Below are 25,759 nucleotides of genomic sequence, written 5' to 3'. Positions count from 1 at the left end.
GGAATTGTCTGCATTTTCTTGTAATTTATTCGATGTTAAACATTCGTTAGGTTTTGCAGTTTTTAGGTTTTCATCGTAATCTGGATTCTCATTTTCAGAATTCAGTAGATACACTGGTTTAAGTCTGTCTGTTGAAATGCTTACTTTTTTTTCCTTTATAACTAATTACAAAATACTTTTCCGTCTTATCCATTACTTTATAGGGTCCTTGATAAAGAGACTCTAATGGCTTCCTGACTCTATCAATCCGCATAAAAACATGTGAACATGAACTTAAATCTTTGTGCACAAATACTTTGTTCCTTTTGAAATATTTTGACTCTAAAGGTTTTAATGTTTCCATTTGATGCTGAAGATTGCTAATAAAGTTTTCCGTCGATGTTGTCACTTTTGAGTATTCAAAAAATTCACCAGGAAGTTTAATGCATTTACCATAAACCAGCTGAGATATTGAATACTTGGTGTCATTGCGTAGAGCAGCTCTGAGACCAAGTAAGACACTAGGAAGAGTTTCAGACCATTAAATAGAGTTGTGTGCCTTTATTGCAGTTTTCAATGTACGATGTGGACGCTCAATTTTGCCATTGCACTGCGGATGATATGCAGTTGTTTTGTTTATTTTTTCTCCACCTAAGTTGGTAAGAGATTTAAACGTTTCAGAGTCAAACTTTGATCCTCGATCGGTAATTACTCTGTATGGCACTCCAAATCTAACTATCCAATTTTCATAGAAACATCTGGCGACTGTTTCAGTTTTAATATCAGGTATAGGAACTACTTCTATCCAGCTTGTAAAAATGTCAATACAAGTCAAACAGTATCTGTTTTTATTGGATGGGGGTAACGGCCCAATTAGGTCAATATGTATCTCGTTAAATCTTTCATCCGGTTGCTGATATTCTCTAAACTGGGATTTAGTATGTTTTGAAATTTTGTTTTTTTGGCAATCAATAGAGGTTTGTCAATACCATGTTTCATAAATTAAAATTTTAAAGATAACATAAATATAGTTCGTAACAATTGAATAATTGTTTCAAAAAAATGTTTCTAACTCGGTGTATTCTTATCTCAATGAGTAAATGTGGAAAGACTGTATCTGCAAATAACTTATTTTAGTTTAAGATCGGTACCTTTGATAGCAATTACCTATTTATGACGTAATCTTTTTATCCATTAACTTTTACATAACGACTGAAAAATCCCTTTTCCGGGAAATTTTCGTGAGATCTTTCGAGTTCCTCGTTTTATTTATCTCATTTTTTTAAAAGCGGAAACAAACGTCAAGTGAATACTACCTAGGCGGAAGTTGGGAAAAGTTGCGGAACATCCACAAGTGTCTATAACACTGTGTTCTCTCGGGTGGTGCATTTGTTTTGGTTTTTTATTTATGTATCTTCTTTTTCTAATACGAAGGTGTCAGTTTTTGGTATAATTTGAAACTTGTGTTTTTGTTTTGGTGCTGTGACAATTCACAACACCTGGATTTCTCTTTTTACAGGTATGTTTGTATTTTATTTATATCTAATATGTAATTTTATTACTGTAGTTACTTAAAAGTAATTACACGAAAGCAAATTTCTCCCAATACTTGATCCAGGAGTTCCCTTGTCTTCTGTATTGGATTTATAATTGCAAGGCTACGGAGTTAAACATTAGTAGTCGTAAACCCGAAAATTGGGTCGGCTGTTCAACGACGATTAAAAAATAAATAAAATAAAATAAAACGTTTACTTTTTATTTCACTTATAATTTTTCGACTAAAAATAAAACATCAAATCAACTGTATAATCAACATCACTTAACTTTCGATTCCATCTATAAATGCATTTTCTCACAGAATAGTTTCCAATTTAAAACCTACTAGTGAATAATAAGCGGATGTGATCTAGTTCGCGCGATTGAAAAATTGATAGCTCATTGGCGAAAGTGGAAGTGAATGAAAAGAAACAGACAGGAACAAAAGAAGGAAAAATCTTTAAAATAGAACTTGAAAAAAACTCCATGTAAAATACTTTGAAAACACATTGTACTCACATTGTACACATGTACTCTCTATATGGGTTATTTTATAACTAATGAAACCTCGTTTTTTGGAGAATCCGAAAACTTCATTTAACTCATAGCGATTTTAAATTTTTTATATTTTTTAAAATTTACTAAAGTGGCAACCTCCAAACTGGCTGATTTTATTTTCTTGTTACGAGGATGGGAAAAACTGTCAGAAATTTGTCTTGTCGATTTCGAAGTAATGGTTAAGTTATAATTAAAATTGCTATCTGTTCCGCAGAAGAGTTCAAGGTTTGAAGAAAAGGTTTACTCTTATGTCACTCTTTTTAAACTCTTTATGTCTAATGTCACTCTTATGTCATTAACTCTTTGACGCAGAATTTTTATTAAACATTTTGTTCATACTTTTTCAATTATTTTGTATTAATTTTAGATAAAATAACAGCTTATCCCTTGACATGATATTTTACTGTTTTCAGTGTTTTGTTTTTTTCACGTATGCTTTTTCATTTTACGTATCACACCTGTCTAAAGAAATAAATCATCGTAAGTTCTAAATATTTTAAAAATTAATTTCATTGAAGAAGGAGGGGTCAAAAATTCTTTCTAGTTTTTACTTGAAATATAAGTGTATTTGGCTCTGGTGTTAGAGTTGGTTTTAATGTTGATTGAACGAGGATGAAGCACCAAAAATGCTCTTCTAAGCATAATATTCACCTAAAAAAAGCTAATGGTGAGTGTTAGAGTAGCGATTCATGATTTTTTAGGTCTATGGAACCCTGAACGATCGAATTTCTTTTGGGGGAGCCCCGGCTTTAAAAGAAAAGTTTGATAGATTATGCTAACAAAATAAATAAATAAATAATTGAAAACTACTAATTAATGAGATGATGAAGTATTCATTTCTGGTAAATGAAAAGAAGACTTCTTAGAAGAAAATGACATTTCAGCATCATCCAATATCTGAAGTAAAATACGCAGTAAATATTCGGAATATTCCTACAGAAAATGTGGATCAGAAAATCTTGGATACTTTGCAGATTGTAGATAAGAATATTGATGAAGTCTACTTAAAATCAAATTGTGTTTAGTAAAAAATCAAATTTATTTCATAAAATGTAAAATTAAAACCAATTCTTAGCTAGGTGAGTGTTTTTCTCTTTAAATTTTTATTAATTATCTATTAAATTCGTTATTAGTTTTTAAAGAAATTATGTAAAATCACAATACTGGGTCCTCAGACGGGTCCTTATGGTGGGATTTGACTGTATTTTAGATTGAAACGAAGTTCGAAAGCAGGATTTGTTTTAATAATTATTCAGTTGATTTCATAATTTTTATTATCAATTTATAAAATATTATTCTTAATAAATTGTGACAGGGGGCATTAGTAATTTTAAAAAAAACTACAAATGTGATAGAGAAATTATTGATTTAGAACTCTACATTGGGATAACCTCTTGGCATTTCCGGCGAAATTAAATCCCTAGTGCACTTTAGCATCCAAATAGAGTCTCGGTGCTGCCATCTAGTGTGGCAGAAACTAGACGTCTAAATTAACATGCCCAACGGTATCTCACCCATTGTGGTGGTCCTGAAAGAGTGGATCCCACCTCTGGAGAACGCACTAGGTCTGCTTATCGGCAAGACCGATTTTGCAGCTCATTGGAAATAAAAAACATTGGAATAACCTTGTAGTCTTTGCCTTGTATATTCTACCATGGACTAACCTTGTGTAAAAGAAAGACAAAGAGTGAATGAAGATATCTAGTTGAACTACTAGTACAGCTGGGCCATCTATCAATGTATTGAGAAATATCAATTAATTTTTTTCGAAATCATGGTATTAATATTTTAAAAAAGCATCCTCACGATATTTCTTGCGTACCATGGCATATTATTCGCTCGATATTTTGTGTGTACCATAAGTATCGAATATAGGATTATTACCAACTACGATGAATATTGAATTCGATTGAAATCACCAGTATTACTTTAATAATAATTATATAATACCATAATATCTTGATGATTATCGATAACGATAAATGCATAGCATTATCGATAATTTCAGTTATTAAATACATTATCGTGAGGGTTGATAAATTTTATTTGGGTGAAGAAAATATTTATCAGAATAAAAATAATACAAATTAGGTCAGTTTTAAAATTATCCTGGTATATATCTATAAACATCGTTATTTGCTCAAGATTTACATAGAGCGTCATTAAAATTCCAATATACACATTCTGAAGTAGTATATATTCTTATCGATATGAATGCTCTGTTATAGTGTATATGTATACTATGTAGTATCAGGGGATAGAGCGCTCGCCTCTCAATGAGGAGAACCCAGGTACAAATCTCAATGATGGTTAGGGGATTCTGTTCTCGGCTCGCTCCGACAGCAGTGCTGACGTAAAATATCTAAATGCTCAGTGATAGACAGTTAATGGGTTAGAACCTTCTTGCCGTTGGACTAACCGTGGGATATTCTTGAGGTTTTCCATTCCGTATAACGCAAATGTGGGCTAGTTCTAAAAAAAGAACCTCCACGAAGGATAATTTAACCCAATGTTTAATCCAGGTGTTTCTTTGATTCAGAATTACAAAACTATGTAGTTGATGATCTATTGTTAATAAGTAGTTGATGTAGTTGATGATGATTGACGTTTGAAAACACGACTGTTGTTCAACACCGATTTTTTAATAACATAAAGTGACGGAGAAGGAGAAAATGTAATAATTAAAAAAAAATATTGGAATTATTTTAGCTTTAATAGTTGTGCTGGCGTACGTTTTCCAGTTTTGCGCACGATTTCTTAGTGTTCCTTAGTAATGATTTATTGGTTATTTTCTCTGCTTTTTTTTTCTTATACCCAGTACGAAAATCTGATATTCAGCTAGTAAAAAGAAATATTACACGTGCACCAAAAAACTAAATGAGCTCCTCATTTTATTAATGGAAAAAAATTTTAGCACACAAGAATAATAAATGACTAGAAATCTACTACTAAACCGACAAAAAAAATAATATCTACGCCATACTGAAGAATTTTTGTCAAGTTGCCAAATTATGCATTGTTTGTAAATCTACATTTTTAAATTGAGAATAACTCCCAATTTATTAAGCATTTAAATAAATTTTTCGATTCTTTCAGTAAATAGCTTTCAGTAAATAGCAGCTTTAGTCATAACAACTTCGAATACAAGCTTCCTTTGATACTGAATGAGGCAAAAATTGCCTCCATTTGACATTTCTTAACAAAAGCGATTATTTAAAATTACGCATATAGAAAAAAAAATTAATAAACTTATAAAATTAAGTGAAGTAACGCGAGAAAAAAAAATGCGAACCATGCTTTAGAACATCAAAAATATGTGTTTCTTAAAAGTACATTAGAAAAATTCGTAATAGATGCTTTTTTGAGAATAATATGCTATTTTTTTAACTGATGTGAGTAGGGGAGAGGGGGGCACATGTGAACAAATTTTTTTATTTCTTCACTTTTCGAAAAATATCATCAATTTTTCATAGTAAAAGAGTCCATATGTTTAAATAGTATTTTCTTTGTCTTGTGGAATTCTTTGAGATTTTTCAATAAAATATTTCTTTACTTTATAATATTTTAGAAAAATGACTTCAATTGTTCACATGTGCCCCTATTGGGGGCACATGTGAACAAAAAAGATGAAAACAAGATGGTATCTCTTTTTTTTTTTAAAGAAGGAACATCCAAGACACATCTGAAAAATATTTGTAAATAAACAGAAAAAAATATGTATCTTCTTATTAGAGTTAAAACCCTAATGCCTGAGAAATAGTTTTACTAAATTTAATGATATAACCTGAAAGTCCTATTTAAACTTTCCGTTCCATAGTTTTAAGAATCATATTATTTCAAACATTAAAATAAGCAAAAAGTATACATAAGCTTCATAATTTTATGTAATTTAATTTTGTAAATAAAGTTTTTTGAAAAGTAATTTTATCAAAAAATTTTAAGTTTTAATAAAAATCATTATTTAGAAACTGAAACACGTAAAGTAAAGAATGCTTACGATACAAAACAAAAACCAAAAAAAACAATTCTAAAAATTCCTTATATTAAAATAAACAACTTTCATGTTTTTTCTTTTTTGATTCATAATCGGACGTAGAAAACCATTCTATAGAAAACTATCATCAAGAAAAAGACTACTTAAAAGTAAGATTTTTTATTTTATAAAAATTAAAACTTACCTGCTTTATAAATCAGAAGAATTCCAAAATGATTTGTTCTTCGATTTTTGTTACCATTTTTTAGTTCTACGAAAATGCGTCTTTGGGATTTGCCAAAAATAGAACAAGATGCAATTTTATTTTTTCTGGAGTGAAATATTTTGCCCATTGCCCTTCGAAATCCGATAAACTACTTTGATTTTAAATAAAGTGTTTCATTTTATGATTTGTCACGAAAATTTTAGGTGTAGATTGGCGGCACTTAAAAACAGCCAAATCTGTAGCTGCTGCGGCGTTAATACATAAGTACCGAATTTTTATTCATACTTTTCTGAATCATATTACTTGAAACATTAGAATATACAAGAAGTATACATTAACACATAATGTTATACCATTTATGTTTTCAAAAAAAGTATTTTGACAACAATTTTTATCAAAAAACTATAAACTATAAAACGGAAAATAAAGAATTCTTAGGAAAAAAAACGATTTTAAGAATTCTTTACATTGAAATAAAAGCTTTCATATAGTTTCTTTTCTTTTTATTCTTACTGTTCTTAATCAGACGTAAGAAACCATTCTGTAGAGAACTATCATCAAATAAGAAAAAAAAGTTTTACAAGCTAATTTTTTATTATAAAAATCATAACAGTTACCTTCTTTATAAATCCGTAGAGTTCCAAATGAAATGTTCTTCGTTTGAAAGTTTTATTTTCAAATAATATGTGCATAGATTATCCCTTTATTACTTTTAGATAACATACCACACGTCAAAATTTTATAATTGTAAGATCTCGATATGAATTTGAATATGTAGCTTAAAAACAGAACAGCTGAATTCTAGTTGAAATTATCTATTCTTTCAAAACTAAGAAATACTTACCAAGAAAACGATAAAAAATGTATTAATCATCAGCACAAATGACACTATTTCAAGTAATTTGGTTGATTCTTTACTGTTGTTTTCCGAATTGTATAGATACAGAAATATATACTGTTCTATAACAAAGAAGAATTCTATAACTATTGCAGTTCTTGACGTTCTGAATTCACATTTCTTTATTGGAATGACGAAAGCAATGTTGACTTCATTTTAATTTGTAATGAATTGAAGACAGAAAAAATTATTTTACCGTAATATACACATATGTAACAGCAAGTGATAATGAAATTGTAAGTTATGTTGTTGGTAATAGAAAGGTAAAAATTATTGAGAAATTGTTCTTCAAATGTTTGGCGTGTTCAGTTTCAATGTTTGGCATGTTCTGATTAGTTTTTTCAAGTTCTTCAGCTGTTCCTTAGGGAAATTTTGATTTTTATTTGCTGCTAAGAAAATGGCGTCTGTCATGGCCGATGATCTTGATGGAACTAAATGAAAACGTGATGAATTAATGTCTGATATTTACAGGCTCCCGATAGAGGGCGTACTCGAGCGTTGCGATCGCGAATTGCGTTGCGCCCCCTATAGTTCGTTGCGATTCACGATCGCAGAGAACTATAGGGGGCGTTGTTGTATGAGACGAATATCTGCGATTTCTATATGAATAGTTATTCAGTTACTCTGGAGACGTCTTTAATGTAGTATTGTAACGTTCCTTCTTTATTGTGGCTTATTAAATTTATAAAAACAAAAAAATTGATATTCTTTCTTATGCAAACGAAAACAAAATGGTATTTCTTCTTTTTAGAGAAGGAACATCCAAAACACATCGGAAAAATATTTGTTTATAAACAGAAAAAAATATGTATATTCTTATGAGAGTTAAAACCTAACTCCAGAGATTTTGTTTTACAAAAATTAATGATATAACATGAAAGGCTTAGTTAAACTTTACATTCCATAGTTTCACGAATCATATTACTTCAAAAATTAAAATAAACAAAAAGTTGCATTAGACTCATAATTTTATAAAATTTAATTTTGTAAAAAAAGTTTTCTGACAGCAATTTTTATCAAAAAATTTTAAGTTTCAATAAAAATCTTTATTTAGAAACTTTAAACTTAATCCAAAACCAAAACAAGATGCAATATTTTATTTTTTCAGGAGCGAAATATTTTACCAAAAAAACGAAATTTTACCGATTCCCAGACATGAAACTTTATCTTGGTAAACGTACGTTTCTGAAATGTTATTTCATTTAGAATCTTCTTTACTAAAGTTAATATGGCGGCAGAGATAGAGATTGTTAAGATAGAGAAGAAAATAGAGACTGTTTTGAATATATGTTAAACTCTATATCGGCCCATTTCCCACCGAAATCCGACTGACTAATTTGATTTTAAATAAAGTGTTTCATTTTATGATTTTCTCAAAAATTTTGGTGTAGATTGGCGGCACTTAAAATCCGCTAAATCTGTAACTGCGGTGGCGTTAATACCTAAGTACCGAATTTTAATTCCATACTTTTCTGAATCATATTACTTCAAGCATTAGAATATGCAAGAAGTATACATAAATACACAATGTTACACCATTTATGTTTTCAAAAAAAGCATTTTGACAACAATTTTTATCTAACAATCAGAAATTAAAAAACGTAAAACAAAGAATTCTTAGGATAAAAAAATGATTTTCAAACTTCCTCATATTGAAGTAAAAAACTTTCATATTGTTTCTTTTTTTCATTCTTATAGTTCTTAAACAAACGTAAAAAACCATTCTGTAGAGCAGTGATTCTCAACCTTTTTTTTGTGGCGCCACACTTTTAAAGATTTCGAAAATTGACGGCACACAATGAAAAAAATTAGTTTAAAAGTTGTTTAATTACCTATAATGCACTGTGTTAAATAGTTTGTGATAATAAATTTGAATGTGAAATAAAATAATATGTACTACAAAAGCACATTTATTAAGGGATTAATTATTTCTTTCGACTAATTTTTTATTAGTTAGTAACAGTTTTTTTTTGCTAGTTATTAATTGTTAGCTTGTTTTCCATAGTTATTAACTGTTAGTTTTTTTACATTCATTACTATTATTTGTGATTTCTTGTTAGTTAGTTTTTTGCTAATTATGTTAGCTTATTTTTTCTGCTAGTTAAGTTATCCTTTGTTAATTTGTTTTTATAACTATTAATTGCATAGCTTACTTTAATGATTAGCTTTTATTTTCGCTTGGAAGTTAGTATTTAGCTTTTTTTAGCCTTTGTTTATTAATAATTTTAATAGTCATTAAATTTCCTACTAATTTCAACATTATTTAAAATTGTGTGTCAAAGACAATTTAAACACTTCCTTCTTATTTTAAGATTGTCAGAGACAAGGCAATCGCCCACAAAGACATGTTCACGCGGTTAAAGCGTGGAAAAATTATAAAAAGTATATATATAATATTATATATCTATACACTTTTCTTTAGTTTAAACTTTACTTGTAATAAAAAGAGAATTAATTTTTATTGTATCATTTCTAATATTTGGCGGCACATTTTAAGAATTTGGCGGCACTCAAAAGTGCCGCGGCACAGTGGTTGAGAATCACTGCTGTAGAGAACTATCGTCAAATAAGAAAAAAAAATATTTACAAGCTAATTTTTTATTATAAAAATCATAACACTTACCTTCTTTATAAATCGGCAGAATTCCAAGTGAAATGTTCTTCGTTTGAAAATTTTACTTTCAAATAATATATACATAGATTATCCCTTTATTACTTTTAGATAACATACCACACATCAAAATTTTATAATTTTAAGATCTCGATATGAATTTGAATATGTAGCTTAAAACCAGAACAGTTGAATTCTAGTTGAAATTATTCTTTCAAAACTAAAAAATACTTACCAGGAAAACGATAAAAAATTTATTAATCATCAGCACAAATGACACTATTCGCGATCGCAACGCTCGAGAACGCCCTCTAGCGGGAGCCTGTAAATATTGGACATTAATTTATCACGTTTTCATTCTGTTCCTTCGGAATCACTGGCAGAGTCGGTCGCCATTTTCTTTGCACGAAATAAGAAGCAAAATTTCCCTAAGGAAAAAGCCGAAAAACTTGAAAAAATTCTCCAGAACATTGTTAAATCTTTCAGGAACAGAACACGCCAAACATTTGAAGAAAATTCCTCAATAATTTTCAACTTCTATTATCAACAAACTTGCAACTGATAACTTCCGATTTCGCTATCGCATACTGTTACAGATGTGTGTTTTAAGGTAAAATGCATTTCTTCTGTCTTCAATTCATTACAAATTAAAATGAAGTCAACATTGCTTTCGTCATTCCAATAAATAAATATGAATTCAGAACGTCAAGAACAGCAATTGTTATAGAATATTCTTCTTTGTTATAGAACGGTATATATTTCTGTATCAATATAATTCGGAAAACAACAATAAAGAATCATCCAAATTACTTGAAATAGTGTCATTTGTGTTGATGATTAATACATTTTTTATCGTTTTCTTGGTAAGTATTTTTTTGTTTTGAAAGAATAGATAATTTCAACTAGAATTAAGCTGTTCTGTTTTTAAGCTGCATATTCAAATTCATATCGAGATCTTACAATTATAAAATTTTGATGTGTGGTATGTTATCTAAAAAGGGATAATCTATGTACATATTATTTGAAAATAAAACTTTCAAACGAAGAACATTTCATTTGGAATTCTGCGGATTTATAAAGAAGGTAAGTGTCATGATTTTTATAATAAAAAATTAGCTTGTAAAATTTTTTTCTTCTTCTTATTTGATGATAGTTCTCTACAGAATGCTTTTTTACGTCTGATTAAGAACTATAAGAATAAAGAGAGAAACAATATGGAAGTTTTTTTATTTCAATATGAGGAATTTTTAAAATCGTTTTTTTTTATCCTAAGAATTATTTATTTTACGTTTTTTAGTTTATAATTTTTTGATAAAAATTTATGTTAAAATAATTGTTTTGAAAAATTAAATGGTATAAAATTATGTGCTAATGTATACTTCTTGCATATTCTAATGTTTGAAGTAATATGATTCAAAAAAGTATGGAATAAAAATTCGGTACTTACGTAATAACGCCACCGCAACTGCAGATTTGGCGGTTTTTAAGTGCCGCCAATCTACACCAAAATTTTTGCGACAAATCATAAAATAAAACACTTTATTTAAAATCAAAGTAGTTTATCGGATTTCGGTGGACAATGGGCAAAATATTTCGCTCCAGAAAATATAAAATTGCATCTTGTTCTATTTTTGGCAAATCCCAAAGACGCATTTTCGTAGCACTAAAAAATGGTAACAAAAATCGAAGAACAAATCATTTTTAAATTCTTCTGATTTATGAAGCAGGTAAGTGTTAATTTTGATAAAATAAAAAATTCTACCTTTAAGTAATTTTTTTCTTATTTGATGATAGTTTCTATAGAATGGTTTTCTGCGTCCGATAATGAATCAGAAAAGAAAAAACATGAAAGTTGTTTATTTTAATGTAAGGAATTTTTAGAATTGGGTTTTTCTTTTTTGCTTTCTATCGTAAGCATTCCTTATTTTACCTTTTTTAGTTTCTAAATAATGATTTTTATTGAAACTTGAAATTTTTTAATAAAAATTGTTGTCAGAAAACCTTTTTTACTGAATTAAATTTCATAAAATTATGAGGCTTATGTATACTTTTTATTCATTTTAATTTTTGAACTAATACGATGTTTAAAACTATGGAATGTAAGGTTTAAATATGCCTTTCATGTTATATCATTAAATTTAGTAAAACTATTTTTCGGGCATTAGGTTTTAACTCTTATAAGAATATAAATATTTTTTTTCTGTTTATTTGCAAATATTTTTCCGATGTGTTTTGGATGTTCCTTCTCTAAAAAAAAGAGATACCATTTTGTTTTCGCTTGCTTAAGAAAGGATATTAAACATTTTTCTTTTTTAAATTTAATTAGCCACGATAAAAAAGGAACGTTGCAATGCTACACGCTACATTAAAGACGTCTCTAGAGTAAATGAATGACTGTTCATATAGAAATCGCAGGTATTAGTCTCATACAACAACGCCCCCTATAGTTCCTTGCGTATCCGAATTTCAAGTAATTTGGATAATGTTTTATTGTTGTTTTCCGAACTATATAGAAACAGAAATATATACTGTTCTATAACGAAGAAGATATTCTATAACTATTACAGTTCTGAATTCACATTTATTTATTGGAATGACGAAAGTAATGTTGACTTCACTATAATTTGTAATGAATTGAAGACAGAAAAAATTATTTTATTATTTACAGAAAAAGGAATTTTATATTTATTGCACATGATTATTTTAAAAAGACTTTTTTTGAATTATTTATGCTTGAAATTTGTTTTAAAATGGGGTGCTTACGTGATATTCCAGAATCAATAAAACTATGAGTTAATGACTTAACATCGACACGTTTATAATCAACAATACACTGACTACTTGAGTTATTCTCAATCAAGCGTTAATGAAGTCTTACAACAGTATTGGATGAATGGAAAGTTTAGAAATAATCGTTGCAATGGTGGCCGAAAACAAAAACCTTCGGCCAGAGATGATGGAAAATTGAAGGCTGTTGCAAAAGGCTGAATACAAAAAATAATTTCATTGACACTTAGACTGTTGAACATAAACTTGCAAAAATGAGATGTTGCAAATCTAAAATGTTAGGATACTTGGAGAATTGAAAAAATATATTTAGTGACGAAAGTATATTCTGTGTATCTTAAAGCAATCAGCGCATTCGAGTTTGGAGGATGAAGCATTTAATAAAGAGCACCAGAAATATTCTGTAAAATTTGAAGTTAGTGTGATGATATGGAGTTGCATGAGCGTTAATTGCCCCAAAAGAATATGCATTCCCAGGGAAAAAATTTAATTCAGATATATGTCAAGGTGCCAACCGGACTGTATAGTGATCCAGGAAGCTGACCGATCAAAAACGTCCTGAGCTCCTCGTCAGTCCACTTAATATGGTGCCCCTGAAAAAGTGACCAACAAATCTGCCCCTACTCATACCTGAATGAAAGGTGGGCATTGGAGAGAGAAAATATTTATCACGATTTTCTCGAGCACTGCATGATTCCATCATCAAAAGACATATCTGAGAATGATTTTATTTTCCAACAAGATTTAGCTTCATTTCATACAACAAAATCAACTAAAATCTGGCTGTACCGATGCAAAATTACAGTGTTACCGTAGCCAGCCAATTCAACAGATCTTAACTAGATTCGCCAGATTTTGAAAATTTATGGGGTATAGTAGAGAAAAAACTGCAGGAAATTGAAACAAAGCTGAGCTGGTGCTGAGCATTAAGCACACTTGGGCCAATGTAAACAAAAAAGACAGCCAAAAACTTTTTTATCTATGAAAGATCGTTTACATGCAGTAATCAAAGCTGCAAAATATTAAGTAATTTTTTTTATCCGCTTATAACTGAATTTTAGTGTTTTTAATAAAAAAATTCGGACCACATAAAATTTTATTTTTACATTTAATTTTTTTAAGTTTAAATATACCGTGAAATACGTAGACTTGATTCTTTCAACAGTAATTTAACTTAAGTATGTAAAAAACAAATAAAAAAAAGAGAGTTCCATGTCGAATTTTTCAACTATTCTAATATTTTGAATCAGAACTGTAATTTTGTGACTTGTGCATAGTACTTGTGGTAGAATCTAGGATTCCCCTCAAGAATGCCGAATTCTCGGAAAATATGACATGACGTTTTTTAGTTCGACCTTCTTTTACAACAACCTCTCTATTATGAATAAACACATCCAAAATAAACACATGGTTTCAGATAAATTCAGGAATACTAATTTAGTGGCGTTGTCTGCCTATGATCATTGAATTAGTTTGAGGCTTCGCAGTTAAACATTGATTACGGCTTTTCTGTCGACTGTTCATCGCCGGTTATAAAATTAAATAAAATCCACAGTGTCATATTTTATCAAGTTTTGTAATTAATTTTGAAACTGGTAAGAATAAGTACTCTGAATTTTGAAACCGGACTCAGCAAACCATACATATCTACTTTCTTTCGTTTCTTTTTAATTAACGTATCAAATTGCCAGTCATTTCAAAGAATTAGGAGATTTTATACGTTGCATTAGCCATTTTCATTTTATGTCCTGGAACAAAAATAGACCTCTCTTGCAAGCGCTGTAAAACTATTGATTTGCGATCATTGGATAATGTCATTTTTTATTTTGTTTTTATAGGCTATGGAAGAGCTCGGCAACAGACCAATCAAATTGGTTGTAGTGGGAGACAGAACTGTTGGTAAAACTTGTTTACTCATATCTCTCGCCGAAGGACATTTTCCAGAAGAAGAATACGTACCAACTGTGTAAGTTCATCGATTATCCTATTGTAAGCAATTTAAGTTGCTCTTCAAAATATTAGTTCATGTAAAACATATAATATTGAAGTCAAGTGACTCAACTTTTTCGTTGCATTTACACCTGGAAAATTAATGGGAATAAAATTGTCACGAAGTTGAAACAGTTATACACTTCTGCAATATACAAGGTTTTTAAATAATTAATTCGAAGATTTTTTGGTTTTCGAATACACACACACATCTACCAATCGGTGATGAAAGTAATAATGAGAATCAGTCAAACTGAATGGATTTTTCAGAACTTAGAACCACTTTGTAATAATAACTCCTATTTTTTTAAAGATTTTATCCGACTAATAAAACAAGAACAACTTGGAATATACAATTTCATCATCGAGTGTGAATAGAGCAAGGTTCGCAATATGAAGCTAGTCTAAGCTGTTTAAACCGTTCTCGTTGCTTAAAGGTTTTAATTTTAAATAGTTCAATCAATTACGGTCCTCCGTATGAGAATGAATACATTCCTTCCTTCCTTCTTTCTTCTTCATTAGCTTTTTATTTTATTTTTATTTACTTTTTTAAATAAATATATGGTTTATCTTTAAGTATTTTAGTAGCAAACTTGAATTTGTAAGGTAAAATATTTTCTAACGTTGTCCCGATCGTGTTTCCCACTGTAACTTTTTCATCAAATCGAAAATTTATAGCAAATATGCATTGTGAAATTGAGCATATGATTGGTGCAATTTAGACTGGATAGGCCGGGATAGCCTCGTTGGTAGTGCACTGGGCCCATGTCCTAATAAATGGTGACTGATGCACGTTACATCTGTCGAGTCACTAAGTCCTCCATGCTCCCATAACAAATCATACCTCTGGGGGTACTGATCCAGGAGCTTCCTTGTCTTCTAGATTGGTTCAAAGTTACAGGGCTCCGTAGTTGAACATTAGTAGTCGTAAACCCAAAATTGGATCTGCTGTTTAACGGCGGATATAAAAGTTTAGACTGGATGAACCGCGGTTGCTCAGGGGATAGAACGATCGATTCTCAATGAGGTGAACAGAGTTCGAATCTCTGTGATGGTTGTTCGATATGAATTCCGCGTCTAGGTTGCACCCCCCGTAAAATATCCTCAGTGGTAGACGTATCATGGGTTAGAGTCCCCTTGCCGTCTGGCTAACCGTGGGAGGTTCTCGTAGTCTTCCTCTCTATGTAACGCAAATGCATTTTTGTTCCATCAAAAAGTCCTCTACGAAGGCGAATTTCTGCTAATACTTCATCTAGGAGTTTTCTTGTCTTCTGGATCAAGTTCAAAATTACAAGGCTACAGATTTGAACAGTGGTAACCATAAACTCAAAAGTGGGTCGGCTGTTCAACGACGGTGTTAAAATAAAATAAAATTTAGGTAGGATGGTCAAACTAAATCCACTAAAAATATTCCATAAAAATTGTAAATCGAATATCATTAGATCTAAGTCTTTTATATTTATAACTGGCGTTGAACAGCCAACCCAATTTTGAATTTACGACCATCAATGATCAACTCTTAGCCTTCGTGGTGGACTTTTCAAAGGAACTGACCAGCAATTGCCTTGCATGGAAAGAAAAACCACGAAAAATTCCCTTGGTTAGCCTGTCAATTAGAGAATTCCACCTCATTATCTGTCTATTACTGAGGATATTTTACGTCAGCACTGTGACCGATGTCAGACGAGAGCAGAATCCATATCAGCCTGTCACCGCTAGGATTCGAACTTGGGTTATCTCAATGGGAGGAGAATGATCCATTTCCTGACCAACCACGGCTCAATCTTTTCTATAGTAGTTTTTTTCGACAGAATTATTTAAAATGTAGATAAAAGATACATTACTGAATGCAGACTTATGACGCCAGGTGAAAACTACTACCTAGATTGTTCGAAAAGATGGCAGTTTTTCGCTTTTTAAAAGTTCCGACAAAGTGACACGGGACTTTTTGTATCTTGGTATACTGAAGAAAACATTTGTTTATAGAATTGAAGCAGCTTGCGTCTTTTAATATTTTTTAATTGTGACTTTATTACATTATTTCTGCGCTATTTATTTGAGAGCAAAACAATTGTGACGTGAAACAAAGATCGAAAATGTTATTGAATCTGTCAATTGACTTATCTATCGAAGTTTATGGTTGATTAGTTTAATCCATACAAAATTTAATGACACCAAAGACGTATTCGGCTACACTGCATCCAACACAAATTTTAATACGTACTTAATATAATGTAATCAAATGGTGTAGTAAACTACGCCAGATATTATAAGAATACTGAATTGAAAAAATTTGTGAATGTGGACAAATGATTTATACCTAAGTATCTTTCTTTCTCTTCATTTTATTTATTTATTTATTTAATCAATTTTTCAGATTTGATAACTATGCTGGGTGCATGGAAATAGACAATATACGGGTCAGTTTATCTCTCTGGGACACTGCCGGGCAGGAAGATTACGAAAGATTACGGCCCTTATCGAATCCAGGTGTAAGTAATATTTATTAGAATTTTCTAATTTAAATCATTTTTATTCTTTCTCCATACAAAAATATTTATGAAACTGCTTTACGCCTAACTAAATAAGAAATATTTAATGCTATTATCTTCATCACAGATGCTTATTCCATCTTTTTTGCTCATCATTTTAACTTTTGCTACAAAATTCTCAATTTATTGAAGAATATATTCAAGCAAATTAAGTGAAAATTCAATCTAGCTGTCACTTCCTGCCACTTGGCGACTCAATTGGCGATTAAATTAGCGAATTGGCGATTTAAAAAATGTCTGCTTATTCGATTGCCTCGTTTTTTTTTCTTTTTTAATTGAAAATTCATCTCGTGTGCATTTTTTTTCACCTTCTTCTTCTTAGTATTATTCTTATTATTATTGACTTTAATAAATGTGTAAGTATAAAAACTAGCTGTCACTATATCGGCCACAGGGCGACTAAATATTAGAATTGGCGATTTAAAAAATGTCTGCTTACTCGGTTGCCTCTTTTTTTTTTAATCGAACAGTCATCTCGTTCATTTTTTGCTCAATTCCTAATTAAAATGGCGCCAAATATTATTTTCTGTTTATTATGACCCTAAAACAATGACTAAATGATATGGTCTCAGAAAATTCTTGCTAAAAGAAGAGAAAAGCCTTACACATTTATCTTTTACATTATAAAAACTAAAGCTCATTATAGTTTATAATAAGTAAAATATAAGTAATAAGTTATATAAGTAGCTCATTTATAATAAGTAAAAGTTCTTGTAAAGCAATGAATGGATTATATGAATTTATCAGCTATATTTTAATGTATATTCTATTAACACTTTTTAACGAAATGTGTTCCACGCCAGAGCTGAAACTCATGCGATTTTGTATTTTCTTCGTTTAAATATTAATTTGCGATCTATGGTGTGCATTTTTTTTCTTGATTTTCGACAATTGTTATAAATATCTATATATATATATTTCTCTTACGCGGCGACAAAAAAAGCCTCATTACAACTCCCCGAATGGCAACGCTAGAGAATCGACCAATGATTGCCGCTAGCAATGTCACATGCCGAATCTAGCTGAGGTGGCTCAACATATAGCGCTTTTAAAAACGGAAAATGGAATAAGCTAGGCAGAAATGAGTAGTCTTTGTCGATGGATCTCTATTTTAGTATTTTGTCGAAAGCGCTTTTTTTCACGAATTTATATATTACGAATTTATTGGACGATTTTTGATTTATATCACAAATGTATTTGTTTTATTATTGTTATTAGTTATTCATTGAAAAATGAGTCTCAGTCGTGCTGTTACGCTTTAAGATTTTATACTATAGCACATTTCTAATAGGTTTAACGAATTACGTGTCATTTATTTGAATTCAAATTTTTTTTAATGACTTAGTATTTACTAAAAAGATGTAATTTTTCTTTTTAAATTTTGTTACGTGGATTTGAATGATTGTTTTTAATTCTTAGAATTTTGTGTGTTTGCAATGTAAAGTTAGCAGCGAGCGAAGCGAGCTTGGTTTGCGAAGCAATCTGTATAAGATCGCGTAGCAATTTTCGGGGGTTGGTGAGCGTTAGCGAGCAAGGGGCGCAGCCAACTAGTTTATATTATTTGCATTTATTGCCAAACTTTTTCTGGGAAATGACGACTCAAATACCTAGTTAGTAGTCAAATGCAGATCAATATTAATATCTCCACGACACAGATAAGTTTTCTTCCTATCATAAAGCCAGTCGTTTTCTTTCATGCGTTGTAGAATTTACTATATCCAAAATGAACTGGAATATGTAATAAAAGTTTACTTTTCTGGAACCATTAGAACTTTAAAATGCGCAGAACAAAAACGACTCCACTGCCGCAAACTTTTATGTATGCATTTCCACAAAATGGTGGCCATATTCTATTTATTTCAACCAAATGTTACATACGTATAATCAATATTTGAAACTTAGCTCCGCAAATTTCACAATAATTTTACGTTTATGACAAAATTTTCTGCTTGAAGCTGGAAGTACCGCCAATTTTCAGTCCAATCTTTGGAAATTCGTTCGAAATTTTGAATCAGTAATGAGAGAAGCCGAAAAGTATTTAGTATTCCCGATAAATATTTAGTATTAATAAAATTAGTAAAATTGTGGTTATAATTTTGCATTTTTCTACTTCCTGTTGTGTGAATTTCTTTCACATGTTGTTACTAAACAAACTGCTGATCAATTTTAAAGACTTGGTGAGAAGTATATAGTTGGTAAAAAAAAATTCCATGAGTATAAATAAATCATTTTATAATTGTTTAATAATAAAAAATAATGGACCGTTTGTTTTTCAGACAGATGGTTTCCTGCTGTGTTTTAGTGTGGATAACAACAGATCTTATGAAAATATCACAGCAAAATGGTATCCAGAAATAAGGCATCACTACCCTACCACCCCTTTCATCTTAGTAGGTAAGTGCACATTAACTTCTCTGTAAAACAATACATTATTAAGGGAGTACGGTACGCTTCTACAGTACATTACCGCCCACTCCGAAAGTATACAGTTCCTAGCCAAATTATTAGACTCTCTGTAGTTTTTCAATAATTACACGTTTTGCACAAGTTTATAAACAATACTTATATATTTAAATGTACGTGTAATGGGATTTCATTCAGGAATATACTTCCTATTTGTATTTACTTTTATCGTATTGCATTACAATGTTAACCAACTGATACACGAAAGTAAACAAATGCAAACCGGTTTCAGTCGCGTTTTCACATGCTTCAGTTGCGGACGTGTTTCTGTGGCATAATGCCCTGTGTTTATTTGTTTCACAGTTTTATACTACGCAGTTATTAGTTTATTTTGCGTGCAGTGTTTAAATAATCGATTGGAAACTTTCCTAATAGGTAAAAAAAAAAAAGGCAATCCTTCACCGTGTAAAGAAGCTGTAAGTAAAGGCTCTCGTGAATGCTGAGATATTTTCAAGCCGTGAAATATCACGAAGATTGAAGGTTTCTGATACTAGCGTACGACGCATACAGAAAAAAATTTAGTTGTGGGACGAATTGAGTCCCCCCCCCCCAAGAAAAAAACGCCAGGACCTTAAAGTGGGTCTAATAATTTGTCCACGGACTGCATGTACTAAAAAGTACGTATACGTACAAAATGCAATACAAGAGTACCGTATTGCGATCACGTCCGTGTGATCTTGGGTCGTTAGAAGTCAGAAAAGATCGTTTTTTGTATGATACCATGGTCGTGAAGGGAGAATCGGGCGATAACATCACGTGTGATGAGCATCATACGTGATGTCATCGCCCGATCACGATGAAAAGATCACAGTCCTGAAGGAATTGATGGACTGTTGTTGTTACTCATATCCAAAGGTCTGACGGCGTCAGACTAGATCCATAAATCCGTTGACGAATAAAAAGTCGAAAATAAGGAGAGGAGGAGTGTAAATTTCTTCTGGAAGAACTCCTAAGCAGCTTAAAATATCTTCAGCTAACCTCCTTGTTTTCGACTTTTTATCCGTTGATGAATAAAAAGTCGAAAACAAGGAGAGGAGAAGTGTAAATTTCTTCTGGAAGAACTCCTAAGCAGCTTAAAATATCTTCAGCTAACCTCCTTGTTTTCGACTTTTTATCCGTTGATGAATAAAAAGTCGAAAAAAAGGAGAGGAGAAGGGTAAATTTCTTCTCGAAGAACTCCTAAGCAGCTTAAAATATCTTCAGCTAAAGCCTGATGTTGGCGACATTTCGAGCAAAGGGGTTGGATTTTATACCCTGAGAAAAAGTAAGGCATTTTAGATGTTAACTGGCAAGGCGTGAAAGGCAAGTATTGGGTTTTTTTGTCGCATGGTAATATCAACGACTGTCCCCTCTTAAATGGACTAATTTGACTTATCTATGAAAAGCAGTTTAAATCTATTTATTTTACCCGGTGTCCAAAAAATGAGAGACGATTCAGAAAGTGAAAAACGAATACGAAAGGGGAATCGAAATGTACGATTGACAGTAGTGTTCTGCTTAGGAGACCGAAAAATTTCTTCTCTTCAAGTGTCAAAATTATTAAAAAAGTTTAACAAACGGTGCCGCTAACTGCGAAAGCTAGAAAACATATGTTTCTAAAATAAGAATTACTTGCAACAACAGTATATCGCAGTCCGGGGACAAAATTAACAGAACTCGGTGCAGCAGATAGTCTGATATGCAGCAAGAGATATTTAATAGTTTTTCCGATTTAATTGCTTTAAAATGATTCATCAACAGAAGAGCCTTCTGTTGACTTACTTAGCAAGTTATTTTGAAACATAGTGAGAATAAATATCTACGAAATACGAAGCAGACCATAGACATCTATCTTTATTTAATTTTAAAATCGTTCATCATCTTCGGCACAATTCGGAATTTTCGGCATTTTTTTTTTCTTTCTTAACTAGTCAAATAGCTAAATGGTTCCCGCTCTTTCGGAGGTATGACTCCAGTCGTATACAGAACTAAAATTCATTTTCAATAAAAGTAAGTATGGTTTTTAGTGTTTCGAGCTTATTAGTTTATACATTCAATTTTACTTTAAAACTTGCACATCTGAGCTCGTCTAGTGCACTGACACAAATGTGGCAGCATCACAATAAATGTGGTTGCCTTTGTCAAAAACAATAAGTTAGTAGCCAAATAGAAAATCTTTGATAGCCTTGCCAAACCTTGATTTTTTTTCTTTAGTTGGAAATTTCATGTAATGAGTTTATTTTGTTAATCGAATAAATAATGTTTTGAAATCATTTTTTTCACTAACTTTCGCACAGGTACTAAAACAGATATAAGAGAAAATGCAGAAGAACAGTCTAAAGATAAATTTATTAGTAGAACGCAAGGGAAAAAACTGGCTTCAAAAATTAAGGCTGCCAAATATGTAGAATGTTCAGCGAAGGAAACTAATGGAGTAAAAGAAGTAAGTGCTTTTTTTTTATCTGGTATACTATTGTTTATTATTGTTGTGTGATAAGGGTCATTTTTGTCGAGAAACACTAACATAAGTCTACCTGTATCATACTATTGAGTTTTGAGATAAATTATGCAAATGTGTGAAATCTGAGAACAAGTTTACGTTTAAAGAGCGTTGTGGAATAACATGTTAAGTGATAGGGGATAAGTTTAAAGTTACGCACCTCTAAGTTTTAGTGTTCGTAATTTAACGAAAATGCTTTTAATTTTCAAAACTTATTGCACAGTTCATTTGCACAAAGAGTGTCTATCAAGCAAGAAAAGAGAAGGCCTCTGCACGTTTAACAATAAGCGAGAAATCTGATAATTTAAGAGTTCTTACGCAGTGGTATCTTCCCCGAATGCTCAGTTTAGTAGCCCGAACGTAGTGACATATTTCTTAAATCCCCACTGCGCAGTTTGTGTCCGTCACGTCGGATTACTAAATTGAGTCTCTTTCTTCTAAGAGGTGTTGATAAAACGCCTGGTATATGGTAACACTGATTGTTTCAAATGTATTGCAACCGGTGATGATATTTACTCAAGGGCTTCATTAGTATAACGTTTGCTGCTCAAGGCATTGTCACGTTGTTTTATAATATTGTTTCTATACTTCGCACCCAATAACTCACAATTTTAAGGCAACTGATAAATACTGAGTTAGCTCATAAGAAAGCAACCAGTAGTGAATAGTCCATAGACTAGACATTTAATAAAAGTTTAAATTAAAATTCCTATGTGAAGTTTATTTATTTATTTATTTATTTTTTGTGGCTGGTTGGCACAGTTGGTTTGTCGTCGGCCTTCTGAGTCTAAATCTGCGGGTTCGATCCCCGGCCCAGACACCGGATTTTCGGAATGCAGAAAATCCTTAGTGGCCAAATCGTATGATTATGCGGTATGTAAAAGATCCCTGGAGTGCCTTATTGGCTCTTCGCATTTCCGGCAAAATTAAATTCCTTGTGCACTTTTACATCCAAATAGAGTCTCGGTGCTGCCGTCTAGTGTTGCAGAAACTAGACGTCCAAATTAACATGACCAACGGTATCTCACCCATTGTGGTGGTCCTGAAAGAGTGGATACCTCCTCTGGAGAACGCACTAGGTCTGCTCATCGGCAAGACCGATTGTGCAGCTCATTGGAAATATAAAAAAAAGTTGGTTTTTTTTCAATAAGTTTCTTCGTTTCTACCAAAATCAGTACAAGGAAAATGCAATAGAGTGTATAAAGAGAGAAATTTTGTATTTGAACGATAAAAAGACAGTAATTACAGCACCCTAAGTCTGTCTGTTAAAAATAAAAGCCTAAATTTCAACTGATCTCTATTCACCTCTGAGTTTTAGAGATTTGAAACTTTCATGTAGTGAATTAATAAAGTGTTAATAAAGCGATTAATAAAGTGTTATATGAAAATTTGAAATAATTAATTTAAATGATCTTAAATTTTTTCTAGGCAGATTTAGTTTTTGGTTCTATTGGAATAAAATTTAAATTTGAAATTTCTCTTCGCTACCATTGCATCATCATCCACAAACTTATTTTTAAATACTTGTTTAATTTTTGGCTGGTATCAGAAGTTGTTCATTTTTTTTTTTTTTTTTTTTTTTTTTTTTTTTTTTGCTGCTAACGAAATTATTTAGCAGTAGTGCAAAAAATTAAGTTTAAAAAAAAGTTTTTTTTAAAAAATTATCTTAAACTTTTTAATTGCTTGCGTTAACTAAATGCAACTTTTGCATAAAATTTGTTATAAAACAATAATAACTTATAAAAAAGTTAATCTATCTTATTTACCGCTTTATAATTATAACGTATAATAAGTATAAAACGATACATATCTTATAAATCTATAAAATGCTTCGTATTAAAGTAGTATCATTCCATAATTTTTGTATATAATTATAGAACAATTTTAATTTTAGGCCCCTTAACTTTGGATAACAAACAACTCTTGCGTTGCGTATACGTTACATTAACGCTAACGTGTTTTTCCGTTTCTCAGCGATGCTGCACATGCTCAGATATAGTGTATTGTGTCTCACAAATAGTGCAGGAATGTTAAGACTTATTTTAAAAATGGAGACGCTTAAACTGGTGCGCAATAGTCGTAATATTTCTCTTCAGAAAAATTTTAGTTTCCAATCATTATGAAAGTCGTATCGTCATAAAAAATAAAGTCAATGCCGCAGAAAAGAAATTTTCATTGCGGAACGTTTTCATTCTAAAATTAGAAACGTTAAGACAACAGAGAATAACTTTAAACAACTCTATGACCTTAAGAAATGATAATTGAATGTTACATATGAAATATTATGATATTGAATTGAATGTTACATATAAAATATTAATATATGTTATGATATAAAAGTTTAGACTGGATGAACCGCGATGGCTTAGGAGATAGTGCGTTCGCTTCCCAATGAGGTGAACCGGGCTCGAATCCCTGTGATGGCTGGTCGATACAAATTCCGCATCCGGCTTGCATCGACCACATTATTATTACTTTTTTTTTTATACATTTTTATTTATTCTATTCTGACATATCTCGAGAAATGCATGCCAGATGGAAAATATGAGAATAAAGGATAGATGGTTCACCTTCTGAATCTGGGGTAGCGAGATCAAATGTCATTGGATAACTTTTTGTGAAATATTAAACATCATTATTTCTGATCCGGTGTGCATTTCTCGAAGTATTAACCCATTCTGGGACTTTTGTGACACCCTGTATAAACTTCTTCTTCATTATGTACCATTGCATTACTACTATTGCATTTTTACATCTCTTTTTTATTTTTGTTGACAGGTATTCGAAGAAACTGTGAGAGCAGTTTTGTCTCGAAAACATTCACATATCAGAATCCATCACTGTAAATTGCTTTAAGTTCCATTACTTTTTTTTAATCCTGTAATTTTATACCTTATACTTTTCTCATTTTTTTTTTCCTTCCCGTTTAATAAAGTATATCTGTATTTTATCATTTTTCTTGTGACTACTTCTTTTCTCCTTTCCACTAAATAATGTAGAGATATTAAAGAAATAGAATGCGTGAATCAGGTAATCGAGTTATTTGTAACACAGATAGCGCTTTGTGAAAAATACGATTTTTTGTACAAATATTTGGGAACAGCGGTTCTCAATTTTTTCTGACTACGCAACTCTAATGGATGGATCCTTCTTTCGGCGGAACCACAACTTAATAAAGTTCGTCAGCAATTGCAAACCTAACCAAAGAAGCACTACTAATTATTTTTGAATAATACAAGTGTACATTTTTAAACCTTTTTGTCATTAATAGTTTTAAAAATAGGTATTATGTAAGACAGTTGAATCCACAGGTATCAAACTTAGCTCTGAACTTAATTTTGGTATGTATAAGCTGAAAATAAATGAAATACAATGAATTATGTTTTGTTTTTGTTCGAAAAGGAATATTGAACGTTGATTGAACTATCAAAGTACTATCTTAAATGTGAGAATGGTTATAAAAAACATTTCTTTATTGTTGATTTTTTTTGTTCCCTCTAAAGTGAAAAATTCAACTGGGAATATTTTTTATAAATGCTGATCTTTTTCATAATTTATTTAGTATATTTTTCGAGAAAAATATTTCATAAAAATAACGGAAATATTAAACAAGTAATGGATTGTTATTTGGAAATAGATGTCATCGCAGGTTTTAAAAACCATGACTGTTTTTTTTAATTTAATTGCCGGATCCTTTGTGACACTCCC

General features: G+C 31.0%; 2 protein-coding genes across 2 annotated transcripts in view; both read left to right on the top strand.

Annotated features, from left to right (window-relative positions):
* Positions 1-1,359: 1,359 nt before the first annotated feature.
* On the top strand, positions 1,360-25,381 carry LOC107440042 (ras-related protein ced-10-like). Its single transcript, XM_087157694.1, has 6 exons — positions 1,360-1,498; positions 14,407-14,534; positions 16,935-17,049; positions 19,386-19,503; positions 21,849-21,994; positions 24,830-25,381. Exons 2-6 carry the CDS (start codon positions 14,410-14,412, stop codon positions 24,905-24,907), a joined length of 582 nt encoding a protein of 193 aa, XP_087013820.1. The 5' UTR covers positions 1,360-1,498; positions 14,407-14,409; the 3' UTR covers positions 24,908-25,381.
* Positions 1,362-25,759, top strand: part of LOC147815894 (ras-related protein Rac1-like) — a 51,022-nt gene continuing 26,624 nt past the window's right edge. Inside the window, exon 1 of the mRNA XM_087157692.1 lies at positions 1,362-1,498. The gene's annotated coding sequence lies outside the window, so the exon portion shown is untranslated. The remainder of the gene's footprint in view (positions 1,499-25,759) is intronic.

The sequence above is a fragment of the Parasteatoda tepidariorum genome, chromosome 2 (genome assembly GCF_982258835.1).
Source record: "Parasteatoda tepidariorum strain Cologne lab strain chromosome 2, Ptep-v5.0, whole genome shotgun sequence".
NCBI lineage: Eukaryota > Metazoa > Arthropoda > Arachnida > Araneae > Theridiidae > Parasteatoda > Parasteatoda tepidariorum.
This window is presented reverse-complemented; position numbering and strand designations above follow the sequence as displayed.

Coding starts and splice junctions, on each gene's coding strand:
- LOC107440042 (XM_087157694.1), top strand. CDS start 14,410: ATGGAAGAGCTCGGCAACAGACCAATCAAATTGGTTGTAGTGGGAGAC. Junction 17,050..19,385: donor GGCCCTTATCGAATCCAGGT/GTAAGTAATATT, acceptor TTTGTTTTTCAG/ACAGATGGTTTCCTGCTGTG. Junction 21,995..24,829: donor AAACTAATGGAGTAAAAGAA/GTAAGTGCTTTT, acceptor TTTTGTTGACAG/GTATTCGAAGAAACTGTGAG.